General features: G+C 41.8%; 1 protein-coding gene across 1 annotated transcript in view; it reads left to right on the top strand.

Moving 5' to 3' along the window:
* Positions 1–18,940, top strand: part of AFF3 (ALF transcription elongation factor 3) — a 474,009-nt gene that overhangs the window by 161,703 nt on the left and 293,366 nt on the right. Inside the window, exon 5 of the mRNA XM_024743692.1 lies at positions 15,115–15,162. Within this exon, the coding sequence (XP_024599460.1) occupies positions 15,115–15,162 (48 nt within the window). The remainder of the gene's footprint in view (positions 1–15,114; positions 15,163–18,940) is intronic.

The following is an 18,940-nucleotide window of genomic DNA, read 5'->3' as shown; positions in this document are numbered from 1 at the left end:
TTTGTGGAACATTTATGCAGGTAAGATTTGGGAACCAAGAAGAGAATATAAAAGTCAGCTGCTAGATTTGAGTCTTTACCAACAACGGTAGGATTCGTTATGTCCAGTGAAGGTATATGGATTCGTTATACTTCCTTTCTTGCTTTGGAAAACAATCTCACCTGTCTTAGCATGAAGCTTTATTTATGGTGTATTTTCTAAGGCAGGGCTTTGCATTATAGGGTTAAGTGTATAATAAATGCTACCTAAGTGTAGTATTTTCCTCAGTAATGAGTTTAACCCTTTGTTTGCTGCAACCTGTAACCATGTAACCTTCCTCTCTGTGAAGATGAATACTAAGTATCATTATGAACAGTTCTTCTCATTATGTTCCTATGGATGGCATCTTTTTTTTTTTTTTTTGTGGTATGCGGGCCTTTTACCGCTGTGGCCTCTCCCGTGGCGGAGCACAGGCTCCGGACGCGCAGGCTCAGCGGCCATGGCTCACGGGCCCAGCCGCTCCATGGCATGTGGGATCTTCCCGGACCGGGGCACGAACCCGTGTCCCCTGCATCGGCAGGCGGACTCTCAACCACTGCGCCATCAGGGAAGCCCTGGATAGCATCTTTTATAGCTTGCTAATTATAAGCATGCAGAACTCAAGTGCTTAAAGTTAAATAATGTCAACAGGGTTGTAATAGATTTTCATGTTGAATACTTTTATTGATTAATTGTTCGTTAAAATCTCTACCCAATTAATCTACTTAATTTATTGGATACTGTAATAATTTTTATTCCATACTCATAGATTAGTACTTTAAAAATATTCTTTTTGTTCTCTTTGTGAGCTTCACAAATCACTCATATAGACTTACAGTACTATAACTAAACTAGAAGATACAGAAATTTACCGTGCATTAAAAAAAAAGTAAAAAAAAAAAAAACCAAGGTCCTACTGTATAGCACAGGAAACTGTATTCAATATCCTGTGATAAACCATAATGGAAGAGAATATGAAAAAGAATATATATATGTGTGTGTGTGTGTGTGTGTGTATAACCGAATCACTTTGCTGTACAGCAGAAATTAACACATTTTAAATCAACTACACTTCAATAAAATTTTTTAAGTGAAAAAAAATTTACCTTGCAACATTTTATTAATTGAAAATTGGTTGGCAATGCCCAAAATTATAGTCTTAATGTTAGCAAGAATCTCACACTTAGTAGTGTGAGTTAATAACTAACTGCCACTCAGAGAGTCACTTATTTTCTGATTGAACATGTAGTTAATCATACCCATATTCTCTGTTTGAATGGTTCTTCGAAAAAGAACTTTCAGAACGCTAAAATGACTCCTCTGCTTGACCCCATTGGTCCAAACTCCAGTGTCTGGAGTGACCCAGAATTACTTTAAACCCTTTTCCATGACAATGGCCTTGAAATATGGCAGATGTCCAGCGTGGCCCATTCCACTCTTCTCCTTCCCATGACACTGTATCTCCACTTTCTTCAACTCTTCCTCAAGTGCTCTGATGCTTCGTCAGTCTTGTCATCCTTTTCTAGACTCCAGGAGCTTTCAGCTCAGCAACAAAGGGAAACGCTAAACACACAAGTATTACTAAGAGTAATGAGGTTCTCATAGTGGAAGGAAAAAGTGCTGCAGGTATAATGATAGAGAGGGAGGTTGGGGAGGGTGCTAACCCAGCCCAGGCCTTAAACTCTCTGTTGGTTGCAGAGGTAGCATGCCCATGAGATGAACGGATTTCACACATAATGCTCCATCCCACACTCCCAGTCCCCTTGCTCTGTTCGAGTTTCTCCCCTTAACATTTTACCTTCTAGGATACTGTATGATTTATTTGATTATCATTTAACTGCCTCCTTTCAGTAGAATCTAAACTCCACAAGGGCAGGAATTTTTGTCTGTTATATTCAGTTGTGAATCCCTAGCATCTAGAATATGCTGGGCATATAGTAAGCTCAATAAGTACTTATTGAATAATACTTACCCTTAGATATAACTATTCAGAGTTAGCTACCCATCCATCTAACCATATTAACAACAGATTCATACATTTCCAGATCACCTACTGGGAGATCTTATAAGTCCTTGACAGATACCTTACAGAAATCCCCATACATTATGTGACCAGAGGAGGGACTTCCCTGTTGGTCCAGTGGTTAAGACTTCATGGCAGGGGCTGGGGGTTTGATCCCTCATCAGGGAACTAAGATCCTGCATGCCATGCAGTGTGGCCAAAAAAAAGAAAAGACCAGAGGAAATTGGAGACAGAACATCATCTGATCATCTGGTCTTTGGGAACTCATGCTGGACCCTAGTAATCATTGCTTTCTTTTCTAAGTACTAAAATATTCTCTATGTAACTCTAAAATAAAATCATTGTGCCTATTTACTGATCAGCTGTCATGTGGAAGGCACCCTCCTGAACGCCTCTTACACGTTGCCTCATTTCGTCCTCACATTTATTAGGTACTATCGTTATCCTGTTTTATGGATGAGAAAGATGATGTCTACAGAAGTTAGCTAACTTCTCCTGGGGGACACATATGACAAAAGCAGAACTGGATTTTCAAAAGTCCATGTCTCTGGATACTGCACCGTACAGCCTCTGGCGTGACTGTTGGAACCTTGGGCAAACCTAAGTCTGTAGTTTGGGGATCCTACCTTAGGAAGAGCTAGAGCTTTAGCCTTTTCCTGATGTAATTTCCTTCAGTGCTCTTAGTGCATTTTTTTTTTTCTGGGGCTGCCACGTAAAGTAACATAAAATGCTTTTAGCATTCTCTTAGTGTTTCCACCTAACCAGGGTGTGAAACCCTCTTAATCTATCTACTCCTCACTTTGAGGATGGTTCTTGGTGTGAAGTCAGAAGCACGGTAGAAGTCGAGTCATGCCTTCTTCTGTCATCGCTCATGTTGTACCATTTCTCACCCCACCATCTACCCCAGTGGTCACCAACCTTTACTTTTTTTTTTTTAATTCATTCATTAATTTATTTTTGGCTGTGTTGGGTCTTCGTTGCTGCGTGCGGGCTTTCTCTAGTTGCAGTGAGTTTGGGCTGCTCTTCATTGCAGTGTGTGGGCTTCTCATTGTGGTGGCTTCTCTTGTTGCGGAGCACGGGCTTCAGTAGTTGTGGCACGTGGACTCAGTAATTGTGGCTTGTGGGCTCTACAGTGCAGGCTCAGTAGTTGTGTCACACGGGCTTAGTTACTCCGCGGCATGTGGGATCTTCCCGGACCAGGGCCTGAACCCATGTCCCCTGCATTGGTAGGTGGATTCTTAACCACTGTGCCACCAGGGAAGCCCTCCAGCTCTTCTTTGTACTTGGAAGGTCTTACACATGGTGCTAGGTGGCATTGAAGAGGGGATGCCTGCATTCTGTGCAGATGGGATCTTGCCATAATAATTGCAGCATAGTTAAAATGGGATGTTTATTATTAAACTTTTTGCTTTGTAAAGATTTTGTTTTTCTCCCTTTGGCTTATAACGGCAAGGGGTTTTGTGATCTAGTGAGGGAATGAAGACATAGAGAGGTTGTCTTCTCATTGGGCCCCTCAGAGGCCTTGGAGTAGGGATAGAAAGCAGCTCAGCCCCCTCTGTAGTAGGGACACAGGAGCTGATATGTCTCTTCTCTTCCTGGGTGGCCCAGCAAGTTACCAGATGATGGCTTTGTCTGGTGATGTTTTACATGGAAATCCAAGGGTCAGCCAACACTCCCAGGGGCCTTCTGAGACCTACCCTGATAGAGGAAAGGGAAAATGTGTGGATTCATATCCCTGTTCGGCCCCAAGTACCCTGGTTCCACAGGCCAGTGGACTCACTCTGCTTTACACCATGACACACATACAGGTTTTGAAACAACTGAGCATTTTATGGCAATGGGAGGTAGAAGATAGAATCCATTATGACAGCTTTCTTCCCAATAGACTGCAAAGGTCTTCCAAGACTAACAGTAGAGCTACACCAGCAGACTCAAGAATGAGAATGCCGTAAATGTGTACAAATTAAAAAAAGGAAAAAAGAAAATCTTTAAGTATGGCGTTGTAGATAGATTTATTTTAAAATATGAAACTTCCAGTATTAAAAACTCACCAGCCGGGCTTCCCTGGTGGCGCAGTGGTTGAGAGTCCGCCTGCTGATGCGGGGGACGCGGGTTCGTGCCCCGGTCCGGGAGGATCCCACATGCCGCGGAGCGGCTGGGCCCGTGAGCCATGGCCTCTGGGCCTGCGCGTCCGGGGCCTGTGCTCCGCAACAGGAGAGGCCGCGGCGGTGAGAGGTCCGCGTACCGCAAAAAAAAAAAAAAACCTCACCAGCCAATCAAAATGCGTACCAATTTCTCATGTTTTCCAATGCTACCTGCTCCCACCTCTCAGGTGATCCTTCTGCCCTGCACCCCAGCTGATTTCAGCTGGATTTCTTTATTCAGCATGTATTTATAGCATATCTCCTACTAGAGCATACATAGAAACAGTTGATGTCAGGCATACACAGAATGAACTATATTCTGGGGGCCAGACGACCTGAGACCTTTTTGAAAAGGTGAAATGATAATGGGGAGAAAGACTCATGAAGGACATAACATATTAAGGGTTACTTGTGAATTGCTGCTTTCTTTCTTTTAGCAAAATAAAAATAATAGAACGTGCCAAATAGAATATTGTCCAATATGTAGCCCCACTTTTGCCATTTCCAATAGTCATTTCAAATCATGGCTAAAAGAGAACTCATTTTCTGTCTTACTGTGGGACATAAATCAGAGCAGCCCTAAGTACCTTTAATTGGTTAATTTCTTCAGGCCCATTGGATTATTCTCTCCATCTTACAAGTTTTTGTGTTCAGAATTTCATGATTAGAAAAGAAAACCATGTTCTGACTATAAATAATAATCAAATGTGTTTTTCTTGTACATTTCGCTCCATCATTTAAGGGGGAAAAAAAGGATATACTATAGGGATGCCCTATCAATAAGCCTTCTGCTACCTACAAATAACATATTATGTGTTATTAGATTAGGTTGACCCTTGAACAGTCAAAACTCCACATACTGCCATCTCTGCGTCAAAAACAAATGAATTGATAAATGACTCACCCAAGGGCAGGGAACAGTTTAGATAGAATCAAGACTCAGATCCTAGTTCTTTTGATTCACATACGCTGATCTCTAATTGAACACAAACTTTCCACCATACTTAGTTAACTTAAAGGTCTGTAAAATGAAAATACAGGTACTATATTTGTTGGAAAAAACGGACATGTAAGTGGTCCAAACCCTTGTTATTCAAGGGTCAGCGATATGTAGGTGGGCTGCAGGATGAGATTCAGGAAATTTTAAAAAAGGAAATGGTACATTTTAGAAGTCTCCCTGAAGTCTGCCTGACATGTGAGGGTTAAGTAACTTCAGCATTGTCACTCTTGCCTGAGCCTGTGTTAAAAGCAATGGCCGCAGTTTCAGATGAGAGAACACAGAGTAAAGAACACGGGAATCTTGAAGTGTTCTTGTCAATTTCAGACTACAAGTGGTATGTGCATGTTTGTTGTTCCTGTTATGTGGATTCTGTACCCAGCTTTGACAGGACAGTGTGGAAGGTGGCCCTGGTATACAGCACTGGGTACTCTATTGAGACATGACCCGCTGGAAAAGCACTCAATATCAATTAGTGCTCAGGATGTAAAAACACTGTCTCTGGTTTTAATCTCTTTATGCCATCAATAGATGTTTGACAAGGTCAGTGCATTGACAGACCACTTAACTTTCTGAAAACCAAGTGTACTTTTAACTAGGAAGCTCTGATTGAGATCACTAATTTTCATTCTAAAAATAATAACATGATTAAATGGTCTTGTCCTATGGCTAGGAATCTGACAAAAAATCGATTACTAACTCTTTAACAATATTGCCTGTTGATAGAAGGCTAATACCTGTTCCCTAATTTACAAACACCAATGTGCAGATTAGGGAAGCCAAATGATTTTCTAATGGTTTCTGTGTTAATGGGTATGTGCTTAACTTCAGTGGAGTAAATAAATGTTGATATTTTAAGAATTTGTTTTTAAGATAACTCTGGTAATTTATTTTGATAAAGCAAAGACATTTGTTCGACCAGCCGTATTCAAGTGTAAGACTTTAATTTTTTAAATAGTCTTTTAATTTTTTTTTAGTATATTGGCCATTTACTATTCATTCAACAAACATCTTCAAGCGCTTACTATGTTGTACCAGTACTCCGCTAGGAAGTGGTCATAAATGAGAAATACCATGTCCACTGTACAATCTACTAATACAAGTAAATGATACTCATTAACATTTTTCTCATTTTTTTCTTTTCATTTCAGTATGGTATTTATTACTAGAGTAAAATTATAAAGTTAATGTGAAGGGGAGTGGGGAGAAACCGCTTAATGGGTACAGTGTTTTACTTTGGGATGATGGAAGTGTTTTGGAACTAGATAGAGGTGATTATGACTCACAACACTGTGAATGTACTAAATGCCACTAAATTGTACACTTTAAAAATGGTTGGTTTTCTGTTACATGACATTCACCTCAATTTTTTTTAATATACTTTGCAGTTTTTTCCTCTTGATACATTTATTTGACTTTGCATTCTATATTAGAGTTGGAAGGTATTTGTGAAGCCTGGCTCTGTCCCTTTCAGGCATTGTTTGGTATCTTTCACTAGAATTCTGAAGATTTTTCTTATAGGTCTTGAACATGTCTTGTTAATGTTATTCCTCATTTATTTTTCTTGATATTATGGGTGGGATTTTTTTCGTATTTTTAAAGTGTTTATTGCTGCTGCACAGAAGAGCTATTGAGCTTTGACTGTTCATAGCCAACCACTTTTTAAATCTCCCTTTTTAATAACAGTAACAGTGGAGTCTTTTGGATTTTTCTAGGTATATGATCAAAAAAATCTGAGATCAAAAAAACACTGAGATGATCACAGTTTTACGTAATTTCCCTAGTGATACAATACTTCAAAGAGGCCCTAATATTAAATATTAAACGATTTTTGCATTCCTGGGATAGATCCCACTAAGTTCCCACTAATTCTTATAACATTTTATTGAATCATATTTACTAATAATCTTTTGAGGATTTTACATTTATTTTCATAAGGAGATTGATTTAGTCTCTTATGTGAGGTTTTTATATTAATTTAATAAAATAAATCATATAGCTTCCCATTACCTTCTACTCTGGAAGAGAAAATATGTGGGAATTAGTTCTTCCTTGTAAGTTTGAAATACTTCACTGTAAAACTATTCGGCTTAAATCCTTATTTGAAGATAATTTTTAATTTAACCTGCATTCTCAGATTTATAGGCCTAATTTCATTTTCTTTATGTCTTATGTCAGTTTTTTCCAGAAAGTTGCCAAGTTCATCAAAATTTTTCATTTATTAGTATTGTGTTCTATACTAATGTTAACCTCAATACTTTCCTATGATTATAAGTGCTTTCATATGTTTTATCCCCTTCATATATCAAATTATTTTATGTTTATTTGAGCTTTCTTTTTTTTTTTTTTTTTTTTTTGCCGTACGCGGGCCTCTCACTGCTGTGGCCTCTCCCGTTGCAGAGCACAGGCTCCAGACGCACAGGCTCAGCGGCCATGGCTCACGGGCCCAGCCGCTCAGAGGCATGTGGGATCTTCCCGGACCGGGGCACGAACCCATGTCCCCTGCATCGGCTGGCAGACTCTCAACCACTGCGCCACCAGGGAAGCCCGAGCTTTCTTTTTATTGAACAGATTTTTAAGTGACTTTCCATTATTGTTTTGGGTAATATGTTTTATTTTTGTTTCTAAGAAATTATATTTTGGCTTTATAAATTCTGACTTTTTGCTTTATAAATATTTCATTGGTTTTCTCTCTTTGTTATTTTCTTTTTCTGCTATGCCTCTTTGATTTTAAATTTTCAATTGCTTAGCACATTGGTTTTTTTTAAAAAAAAATAATGAAAGTTTTTAGTGTATGAATTTACCTCTAAGAATATCTTTGGGAGGATCCCATTATTTTGTTTTGCAGTATTTTTATATTATTTTCCTGTAAATATGAAGAGTTATTTATAGTTGATTTTTATAGTGATTTTATTTTATTCCAAGAGTTCTAGGAGATTTTAATGTCTACCCTGTTTTAATTCATAGCTTAAGTGTTTTGATAACTTGTAGCTAAAGAGTCTGGGCTATAAAACAACTGCTTTTTGGAATTTTTTGAAGCTCTTTTGTAGCTCAGTATATAACCACTTCAGTAACTATTTCATGTGTGCTTGAAAACTTGGGGTTTCCTCATAATAGTCTAAGTTCATTATATCTTTCAGTTTGTCCTCATTTAATTTTATTTTCAAGTTCTCTATCTCTCTTATATATTTGGGATCCTGTTTTGGTATCCTTTGTCTCTTAGGAAAAATAGGGCTGGGCTAAAGATGTCCAACCATAATAATTCTATTTTTTTCTTTTTTCTTAGCATACCTTATTTTGATGCTCTATTAATGCCCTATTTTTTCCTCATTCTGTGTTGTACTCTTCAATTCATTTTTTTTTTTTTGCTATGAACTGTTCTTTAGTTGAAAATAATATCACCACTATTTGCTGTCATTATGTTTGCATTCTTATGATATACTTTTTTTTTTTGCGGTACACGGGCCTCTCACTATTGTGGCCTCTCCTGTTGCAGAGCACAGGCTCCAGACGCGCAGGCTCAGTGGCCATGGCTTACGGGCCCATCCGCTCCGTGGCATGTGGGATCCTCCTGGACCGGGGCACGAACCTGCATCCCCTGCATCGGCAGGCGGACTCTCAACCACTGCGCCACCAGGGAAGCCCTATGATATACATTTATACACCTTTCCTTTTTTATTATTCTTTTTTTTTTTTCTCAGTGTATAAACATCTAAGCGGTGGTGACAGAAATTCTGAGGGATAAAACTGGATGTGAGCAGCAGAGCAACAGGTGAACCAATTGGCTGAGCACACTGGGGAGATCAGGAGTGGGGACCCAGGAGGGCTGAGACCAGTCTCCAGCTCTGGCGAGCAGGAGCAGAGTGTAGCCTCAAAAGGGGAAGTGGGGACTTCCCTGGCAGTCCAAGGGTTAAGACTCTGCACTTCCAATGCAGGGGGCACTGGTTCAATCCCTGGTTGGGGAACTAAGATCCCACATGCCGGTGACTGTGGTGCAAAAAACCAACAACAAAAAAAAAGCCATGCAGGCATGATCATTCCTAAAAAAAATAGCACTTGTTAAAAAAAAAAATGGAAGAAAGAAAGAAAGAAAAGAAGGGGGAAGAGTTAGGTGGGCATAAGACTTGCTGAGGAGAGAACTGGCTGACACTCTCCTGACCTCAGGTGACCCTGTCCTCAGGTGAGGCTGGTGCCACAGCCAGTGGATGGAGCTTCACATACACTTGCGATAATCCCTGGATTCAAGCTTACATCCTCGCCCAGTGCTTTGGTGGCACTGATGGGACACCTGATTTCTTTGTACCTCAATGTTTCTCTATATCAAAAATAGTAAGACTTATTTAAAAATATTTCTGTAGAAGTATTCAAGAGTGTGCGTGTGATAAACAATGTCTAAATGTTTGAGGAACCTTTCGAGTGCTTGCAGACAGACGAGGGTACTGTGACTTTAAAACAGTATTATTTTAGAATGAAGGTTCCGCCTTCAATGTGTCTGATGAAGAGTTAAACTAGTTTTGAAAATAGGGTATGTGCAGCTTCATCTCCTCCATAGTGAAATGACATTTCCCACTGATTGGATTGAGCCTTTTCTCCTTAAGCTTGGCTTGCTTCTTCCAGCGCTGTGTGCATGGCATGGTAATTAGGGGCTTAGGTTCTCAGTGGTAGGATGCTCCTGGCTATTTCTTGAGCTGTACTTACCCACAGCTCCGTTCCTCACACTGCACTGGCAGGGCGTGTGGTGTGTATTTTTAAGTGGTAAGATTTGAGGAAAGCAGTTCCATGGAAAAAGGAACGTGATCGACAAGGCTTGTAGAGAAGGAGAATCAGCTGGGGTTGCTCGCTTTTAATTGAAGTTTAGTTGGAGGTTCAATGAGGTGAGGCTGTTATGACAGATTTCAAAATGTAATGATAGGCAAAGGGGGTGGGTTCATCAAAGTCGGAGTAAATACAGAGCAACAGCTCAGCAACCCAGCGTGAAGCAACAGCTACGAACCCTCACAAAAGGCAGAGTAATTAAAATTGGTGTTGCACAGCCCTCCTCAGTGGGTACCTTTCCAAGGAAAGCAATGACTTTATTGTGGAAAAATATAAACACAGATTTGGAGATGTAAATTACATGCATGTTTTAATCTTGTTCATAAACACTGAAAGTTTTAAAAATGTAAATATAATCAAAGTGCACAACTGCAGCTGAAACCAGATTTGAGAAGGATTTTGAGAAAGAAAGAAGGTGAAAGGCCCTGCAGTCTCCCCGACCCTCACACCCTGCCCATCCCAACCCTACCTACCCATCTCCCCCCCACCCCACCTTTGTGGATTCGGAAAAGAAGAGATAGAATTCTGCCCTCCAGTTTCTGAGGACACAAATCCTTGTCTTTAATTTGTCAGCATCACAGAAGAGATGGTTAGTATTAACCCTTTCTCTCCATTTCCTCTCCTGCCTTAACCCTTTTGGTCTATGCGTGTGATGTTTGAGGTTAATGAGTACGATCCACAGTGACTAAGCATTGGATAATTTGCAGCATGGGAATGAAGGAGGAAATTTATCCAAACACTATCCAGATTCTTCTATTTCCATACTTTAAGCACGAGAGTGACCTCAAGTAGAGCCAGTTCTAAAGGTTGAGCTTGGAGAAATAGCATTAGATAGTAGAAAACTGACTGCAGTGGTGTTGAAGAAATGTGTGTGGGTTCTACCTTGACTGTCCTTTGCTGCCAAACATGATTTTGGGCAAGAATCTTCACTTCACTGGGCCACAGTTTCTCCATCTGAGCTGTAAGATTCCTTCCATTTCAACCTTTCTGTAATATTATGCCTCATGGATCCACTCCAATCTAAATGGGGCCTGGGAAATTCAACCCCAATGTGGTACCCTTCCCCAGGTGGCCCCAGGAGTCAGAAATGTTCCAGACGAGGGCCAAGATTTTCCTCTGCCAAAGCTCCTCCACTCTGTAATTTAAAGCCAGGACTCCCTGAGACTTTTGTAGGAAGTCTTTTGTCCTGGCCTCAGTTCTGCACCTGCTCAGCTGGGCAAGGGACCTTCCCAGGAGGGAATGACCTGATGTCTGGCCAGACCATCAAAGTTCACGGTTGGAGTTGCCATCGAGATGACCCAGTGTAATAATTCTGCATATTTCATCTACATTGACGAGGGAAATATTTAGCAGGGCTTTTATATTCTGTTCCTCTCTCAGTGTGTTCCCTCTTCAGAGTAGGGTAGTGGAAATTTATAGGATTATGGGGAGAGATACTAAGGGCCACCTGTCATTGATATAAATCATTTAAAATGAAATTACAGTGTGGTATTCAGGGGAAGCTTAGTTTCAAGGAACGAAACATATCAAGAGTCTTTGTAGTAAGTTGTGTACCTGGGTGAGTCCACCAGGAGAGCATGAAGTCCAGTTTTCCTTGATTGGTTGTTTTAAGGTGGAAAATAAAAAGTACATTGAGAACTTAGCATTTGCTCTCCCAGTATATTACATGGTAGGAAAGGGTTGGGATTTGGAAGTAGGGTAAGAGAAATGGTTGTGGGTTTGAAGATTCGTTTTCCAATTCGACCACTGATTCCCACCTGAGCTCTGAAGGAGGTCAGTTCAAAGGACCATTGAGCCCTGGCCTGGCTGAGGCTTCACCACATAGCCTTTGTGATGGTTGCCTCTGGCTGCCCTGGAAAGGAAACAGGGTTTGGGCTGGTTCCAAAAAGAGCTCTCTGATCTAATTTGATTGGAGTAGCAGAACGGTGAAATTTCCAGAGCAGTCCCGGGATAAGGCATTGGGAACAGAAGTTGGGGGTGTATTAGATGTATGTTGCCAAACTGGAACTTTTGGGAAAACAGGAGAAGGGATGAATATAGGAAAGAGGAATGAAATATTAGTAAAAAGCTTTGGGTCTTCTAATCTTATCACGATATTTAACACTGTTTTTCTTGTTTTATAAGGATAGACATATATGTTATGTTCACGCACTGTTAGCAACAGTAGTTGTGCTTTGCACATTTCATTATTGATTTTTTTAATGATGAGACTAGAAAGGAGTAATTTATACAAAGATAATGTTCCTGTTTTAACGAAAACATCAAATAATCCATAAGGAAATAAACTTCACCTAAAAGTTCTCACACTGTTGGATTAAAGTCCTAAATATAAAAACCCAAACTCTTAAAAGAACACATGGGTACATCTTTATAACCTTGGATTTGGCAATGACCTCTTAGACGCGACACCAAAAGCAAAGCAATAAAGAGAAAAATAGGTAAATTGGACTTCATCAAATTAAAAATGTTGTGCGTCCATGAACACTATCAAGAGGGTGAGAATACATTCCAAAGAATGGGTAAAACTATGTGCAAATCGTGTATCTGATAAGGTCCTAGTATCCAAGATATATAAAGAACTCTTAAAACAAAACAATAAAAAGTTAACAAACCCAATTTAAAAGTGGGCAAAGTACATTTCTCCAGAGAAGATACACAAATGGCCAAAATGCACATGAAAAGATGCTCAGCATCCTTAGTCCTTAGGAAGATGCAGATTCAAGTCTCAACGCAATACCATTGTACACCCATTAGGGTGCTTATTATACAAAACACAACAAAACCAGAAAATAACAAGTGTTGGTTAAGATGTGGAGAAAGTAGAACCTTCATACATTGCTAGTAGGAATATCAAGCGGTACGGCCAGTACGGAAAACAATTTGGCAGCTCCTCAAAAAGCTAAGCATAGAATTGCCATATGATCCACCAAGTCAACTTGTAGTTCTGTACCCAAAAGACGTGGGTATTCAAACAAAAACTTGTGTACAGGTGTTTATAGAAGTGCTATCACAATGGCCAAAGTGGAAAAACCAAAATGTCCATCAACTGGATAAACAAAACGTGGTCTTGTCCAGACAATAGAATGTTACTCAGCCACAAAAAGGAATAAAGTAGACATAGGTTACAACATGGATGAACCTTGAAAACATTATCCTAAGTGAAACCGGCCAGGCACAAAAGGCCATGTGTTATATGATTCATTTATATGTAGAATAGAAAAATCCGTAGTAACAAAGTAGATAAGTGGTTACCAGGAGCTGGGGAGAGGGAGGAATGGCAACTTCCTGCTTAAGAGGCATGGGGTCTCCATTCAGGGTGACGAAAACGTTGCTGAACTAGATAGTGGTGACATTGTGAATGTATTTAAGGCCAGGAAATTATACACTTTAAAATGGTTAAAATAGTAAAGATTATGTTATGTGTGTTTTACCATTTCCAGACTCTATAAACATCATAGAAACTCTGGTAATTTGACAAACAGATGAGCTTAGGTTTGCTGAGGAGATGCATATATTTGAAGTACAGCCTTTGGGACTGGGGAAAGCTTCTGGAAGAGAAAATGTACATGGCTGAGGATGAGTCCTGTTTCCTGGTCCAGACTTGCTGTTCTGTGGCCTGGGGCAAGTCATGTAAACTCTCTGAGCCTCAGTTGGAAGCCTTGGACAAACCTTCTATTTCTGGGTGGGAAAAATCTCAATCACTTGTGGGAGCTTTTCAAGCCTCACACACTTGCATTCACCTTGGCCTCTTACCCAGTGTGAAGGGTGGAATATTTCTGATGGAATGCTCTACTATCAGGAAGAGCAGGTGGGGGACACACACAGGGGTCTGGGAGTGTGAAAGTACACTTTCTGGTAGCACCTTTGTAATACTGAGAAGTCCTGGAGCTGGTGGTGATAGCGCTCGCACTCCTGGGAAGGGCAGGAGGTAGATTCATTCATTCCTTCCTATGCCGCCCACTGGCAGATATCCACACTGAAAGACACAGAGCCCCTGAGTGGGTGGAGTGTCTGTCCTAGAGGGAGGAGATATCATTCCAAAGTCCATCTGTGAACTGCAGTTGTGGTGAGTGTGCTGAAGAAACAGTAAATGCTGCATGGATGAGTATTCCAGGGCTAGGGATGCTCTGAGAAAGTCATGGTTGACCTGCCTCTGAAGGAGGACTTGGAATGAACCAGGAAAACCAGGAAGGTACAGACCAGCATTCCTGGGGGAGAGAGAACCGTGAGGGGGAAGGAAAGCAGAGTGGGCTTGGGGAAGACATGGCAAAGAAAGCCTCATGCTGGGAGGTCATGCTGAGTTGTGGTCAATGTCATTGAATTAAAAGGCCAGGGAAGTATTTTGCTGAGACCACAGTAGGCACTTGTACCAGCAAATGCTGCTTTCACGTCCCCACAAAGCTACCTCCTGTGCTCTGGGAGTACGTTACCAGCAGTAACCACACAGCATCTCTGAAACTGAAAATGGTCCCCAGAGTTGGCTGTGACCTGAAGCCACCGTTCCTCGGAGCCTATACCATCTCCCCAGCACAGGGCAGTGTGGGTTACAGAACCAGTGGCTCTGGAGTGTGACACCCAGCCTACCCTGAGAGTGCTGGGAGAATGTGTCTCCTTTTGGTCTTTTGGGTTTTGGCCCATCACCCAGTAAATCTAGGCTCTGAGGATGGTAGAACTACCAAGAATTTCACTTGTATTCGGCAGGACCATTGCATGTATTTGGTGGGTGGACCGGATCCATCTTTGTGGTGTAGGCCACATTTGCTTCCACACTTTGATGGAACCCAAGGTGAACGGAGCTCATACCTGCCAGTCATGTGCTGTACTCCTAGGAGCCTTCCCTGCTTAGAGTTGACGTGGTTGGAGGGCCCAGCGCTGCAACTCTGGGGCGTGTGCGATGCTCCCGGCCGCCCTGTCCACGGTGCAGCAGTGGGGAAGGGAGGATGATCACAGCCTTGATTGGAGTTGTCCCATTAAGGAAGGGAGCTCATCTGTAAGTCCTACTTTAGGCAAGGCCCCCAGTCCAAACTCTATTAAATTTGGAGGCTTATGGGTCATTTCTTCTCTGTAACCATAAGTCTGTTCCATCTGGCTTAATGTTTTTTCCCCTTTGCTTGCAGGAGAGTAGATCTGGAGAAACCAACAGCTGTGTTGAAGAAATAATTCGGGTAAGGATATTCTTTTACAAATCTTACCAACTGGTTGACATAGATTCCAAATAGAAGGAGGTGCAGCTGCAGTGTCAAAGTGAGCCCATTGTTCATGTGTTGTCTGATCTTTACCCTTTCTGAGGGTAATCACCTAAGTTGCCTAAATAACAGTACTTTACAAAACAACTTCTAAAGCTTCTTTTAGAAACCTAGGAGCTACACCTTAATCTGGTCCCTTTGCACAGGCTGAGGTGACACTGTATTAAAGGGATCAGCTGGAAGACAGAGCAACAGAGTTGAGATGAAAACTATGATTGTGTTCACATTTGGATGCCCCCATTTATCACCCTACTATTTAAAAGCATCTTTCAATAGTCTGTGCTTTCCAGTCAGGCAGGGGTTGCCTGGTTATTTTTCTCCCAAACTTAATTAGAATCAGAAGCACTCTGACAAGGAGGTGATGCTCAGTGTTGAAAATTTACTTCTATATTGTTGTGCGTGTTATTATTTTTGCCTGTTACTCTCTGTAAGCCTGTCCTTTTCATCATCATCATCTCACGTGCACAGCCTCTGTGAACTAGTTTCACGCGCAGATGCACTTAGGCTGGGCTGTTCTGCCCTATTAGTGTCCTCCTGAGCCCTCAAACTTATAATCAGGATGTCCTCTTCAACCTATATTTTGTCTTCAATCATATTTTTCATCGGAATAACCTAATAATTTATAGCTCTCAGAAAGCTGATATTACACTGGGCAAAACACCAAGGCAGATCAGACCAGATGGTGTGGCAATTCTCTATAAAGGAAAAGAAAAACTTTATTTTAATATGTTTGTAACTTTTGGGCATCCTACACACTTTTCCTTGAATGGCTAGTGAATTACAGTAATATGGTTATGTGGTTTAAAATTTTACATTAACCATCAAATTGTTTTCAGCGGTAGGATTTTTATTTCTTCCTGGAAAGCATTATTTCATAAATAAATTTTTTCACTCTCGAATTGATTAAAATAACTCATTGAAGTTTGATTTGATGAATTCATAATGATTTTTGTTTTTCTGGGAGAGATTTATATAGAAAGCAGTTGTCAAAGTGTGGTAGCTTCATTTCTGGCATTTAATTATACGTTGAATAAAATACGTGTTGTATTTTACATCTAAATTATCTCTATCTTGGGGCCTTGTTTCAGGTTAAACACAGATAGTGTAAAATGCAGATGTACTTTTCCTGTTTTTCTCTTTTAACATACTTTCATGTTTGGGGTCCCAGTATTCAGTGTTCAAGCCATCTTCCTTTGATTGGTTATGGTGTTTATATCTGCAAAATGATAATACCACAACACACCAGTCCCCTCTTTGGTTTCTCTGTTTATGTTTAAAAAATCCTACCCCTTCTCATCCTTTCTTATCTTTTCTGAGGATATGGAAGAACTCTGTTGTTTGACCTTTCTGTCCTATATTCTAAGCAGGGCTTGAAGTTTATAAAGAGCTTGAGTGTTTCTCATACCATAACGATATATTTTAGAGAAGCAGTCCACAACCTTTTCGGCACCAGGGACTGCTTTTGTGGAAGAAATTTTTCCACGGGGGGGGGGGATGGTTTCGGGATGATTCAAGCGCATTACATTTATCGTGCCCTTTATTTCTATTATTATTACATAGTGATATATAATGAAATAAGTATACAGCTCACCGTGATGCTGACAGGAGGCGGGGCTCAGGCGGTAACGATGGGGAGCGGCTGTAAATACAGATCAAGCTTCGTTGGCTCACCCGCAGCTCACCTCCTGCTGTGTGACCCGGTTCCTAATAGCCACGGAGCGGTGCCAGTCTGTGGCCCGTGGTATGGGGAACCCTGCCTTATAGACAGTGCAAAATTCACTTCAAATAAAACTGAATACTGGGGCTTCTCTGGTGGCGCAGTGGTTGAGAGTCCTCCTGCCACTGCAGGGGACACGGGTTTGTGCCCCGGTCCGGGAAGATCTCTTCCACGTGCCGCGGAGCGGCTGGGCCCGTGAGCCATGGCCGCTGAGTCTGCGCGTCCAGAGCCTGTGCTCCGCAACGGGAGAGGCCGCAACTGTGAGAGGCCCGCGTACCGCAAAAAAACCCCAAAAAACTGAATGCTGTTAGTCAAGAGTTTAAAGCGTTATTTATTTTTTTCTTAAGAAAGCTGATGAGAGCCTGGCACCCCGGCCCCACTCTCCTACCTTCCCACAGTACTGACCCCGAATCCATCACACCACGGGTGCCGCCCCTGCCTGCCTTGAATCAGGCGTGGAACAAGAGGAAAAGCCTGGACCAGTGAGAGAATTGATTTATGTGTACGCGCAGGGTCAAGGGTAGGGAGGATGCTTCCTTCATCGGAAGACAGCTGAGCTCTGAGCTCCACACTTCCCAGAGCTTGTGAGGAGTGTTCCAAAGAGGAGATGGTATAGACTGGGAAGTGATGGTGGTGCTGGTGCTGTCATGTGAGCATCTTTTTCTCCCCTCACCTGGCAGTCTAAGGTGTTAGTAGTGCTCTAACTTCAGGAGCTCCTAGAGGATCATGTCTGTGTTCCCAGTTTTGCCTGGAATGTTTTTCTGGCTGTCACCTGCCTCTCACACCAGGCAGCCCCAGGATTGTCTTCCCCTCTTATTCTAAGCATCTCTCCTGCAAACACAAGCACAGGGCGCCTTTTCAGTTACAGCCTGTTGGATTTGTTGTGTGTCTGTCACACATCAGTATTCTTCCCACACGGTGGCCCTAATGTTTGGAATTTAGAATTCACGATTTTGTGGAATGAATAAATAAATGAGTGGGTGAGTAAAAGAATCCTCGAAAGGAGAGTGATGAGTATCGTTGTGATGGCTCAGAGATTCCCTTTGCTGTAAACCACAGACAAGAGGTATTGGCCTTTTTAATGCTCGGTTCCTGTGAATCATCTTTGTGGAGCCCAATTTTCCTTACCAGCGTCTCTCCCCTTGGAATCAGCTCAGGTAAACCTGATGTTGTCAAGGTCACCAGAGGTGCTTACTACTTGCAGCCATCTCATTTTAAAAAGGCTGTCCCTTGTTGTGGAGGAAGATTGGGGTCACTAAAAATACCTTAAAATTATGAAAATGGAGATGGTCGTCGGACAAGTGTTTGCATGCCCTTTCCATGTGGGAGGTACTGGCAACAGCGGTGGGTTAGAGAGACATGACCCCTGGCCCTTTGGGAACCGACAATGTGCTGGAAGAGATAGATACTAAGTTTTTTTTTTTTTAATCTCATAAATAAATGTATAATGTGAATTGTGGTAAATACTCAGGGTTTTATGAGTGCTTACTCTAGGGTACATTACCGAATTTGGGGTCAAGAACTACTTCCCTGAGGAAGCAGCCCTTGAACTGAGCTGGAGGGTGAGTAGGAAAGCAACCTAAGGAAAATGGTGAAGCTTCCAAGCAGAGGGAATGAAGAGCTCGGCTTGTTAGAGACCCGGGAAGGAGAGAGAAGGCCCGCGTGGCTGGAGAGCAGGTGGGAAAAGCCAGGCAGGAGCGGCCAGTCGTGCTGTGCTTTCTCAGCCACATTCGAGAGCCTCTAAGCACAGGGGAACCGGTGAAGGATTGGAGCTGGGAGCGATGTGATCAGATTGGCGGCGTAGATGCACCGTTCTGGCTGCTGTGAGGAGTGGCTTGAGGGGAAAATGGAAGAGGAATGTGGGGCTGATGCAGGTTCCAAGCAAGGGATGCTTGGTGGAGACACGGGAAGATTGAGGGAGATGCTGTGTTGGGTGGGGGAGAAGAGGACATCCTCTGTTAATTTTTAGACATGCTGAGT

The sequence above is a fragment of the Neophocaena asiaeorientalis genome, unplaced genomic scaffold (genome assembly GCF_003031525.2).
Source record: "Neophocaena asiaeorientalis asiaeorientalis breed wild unplaced genomic scaffold, Neophocaena_asiaeorientalis_V1.1 scaffold114, whole genome shotgun sequence".
In the NCBI taxonomy this organism is placed as follows: Eukaryota; Metazoa; Chordata; class Mammalia; order Artiodactyla; family Phocoenidae; genus Neophocaena; species Neophocaena asiaeorientalis.
Note: the sequence above shows the minus strand (reverse complement) of the source record. Positions and strands in the feature narration are given on the sequence as shown.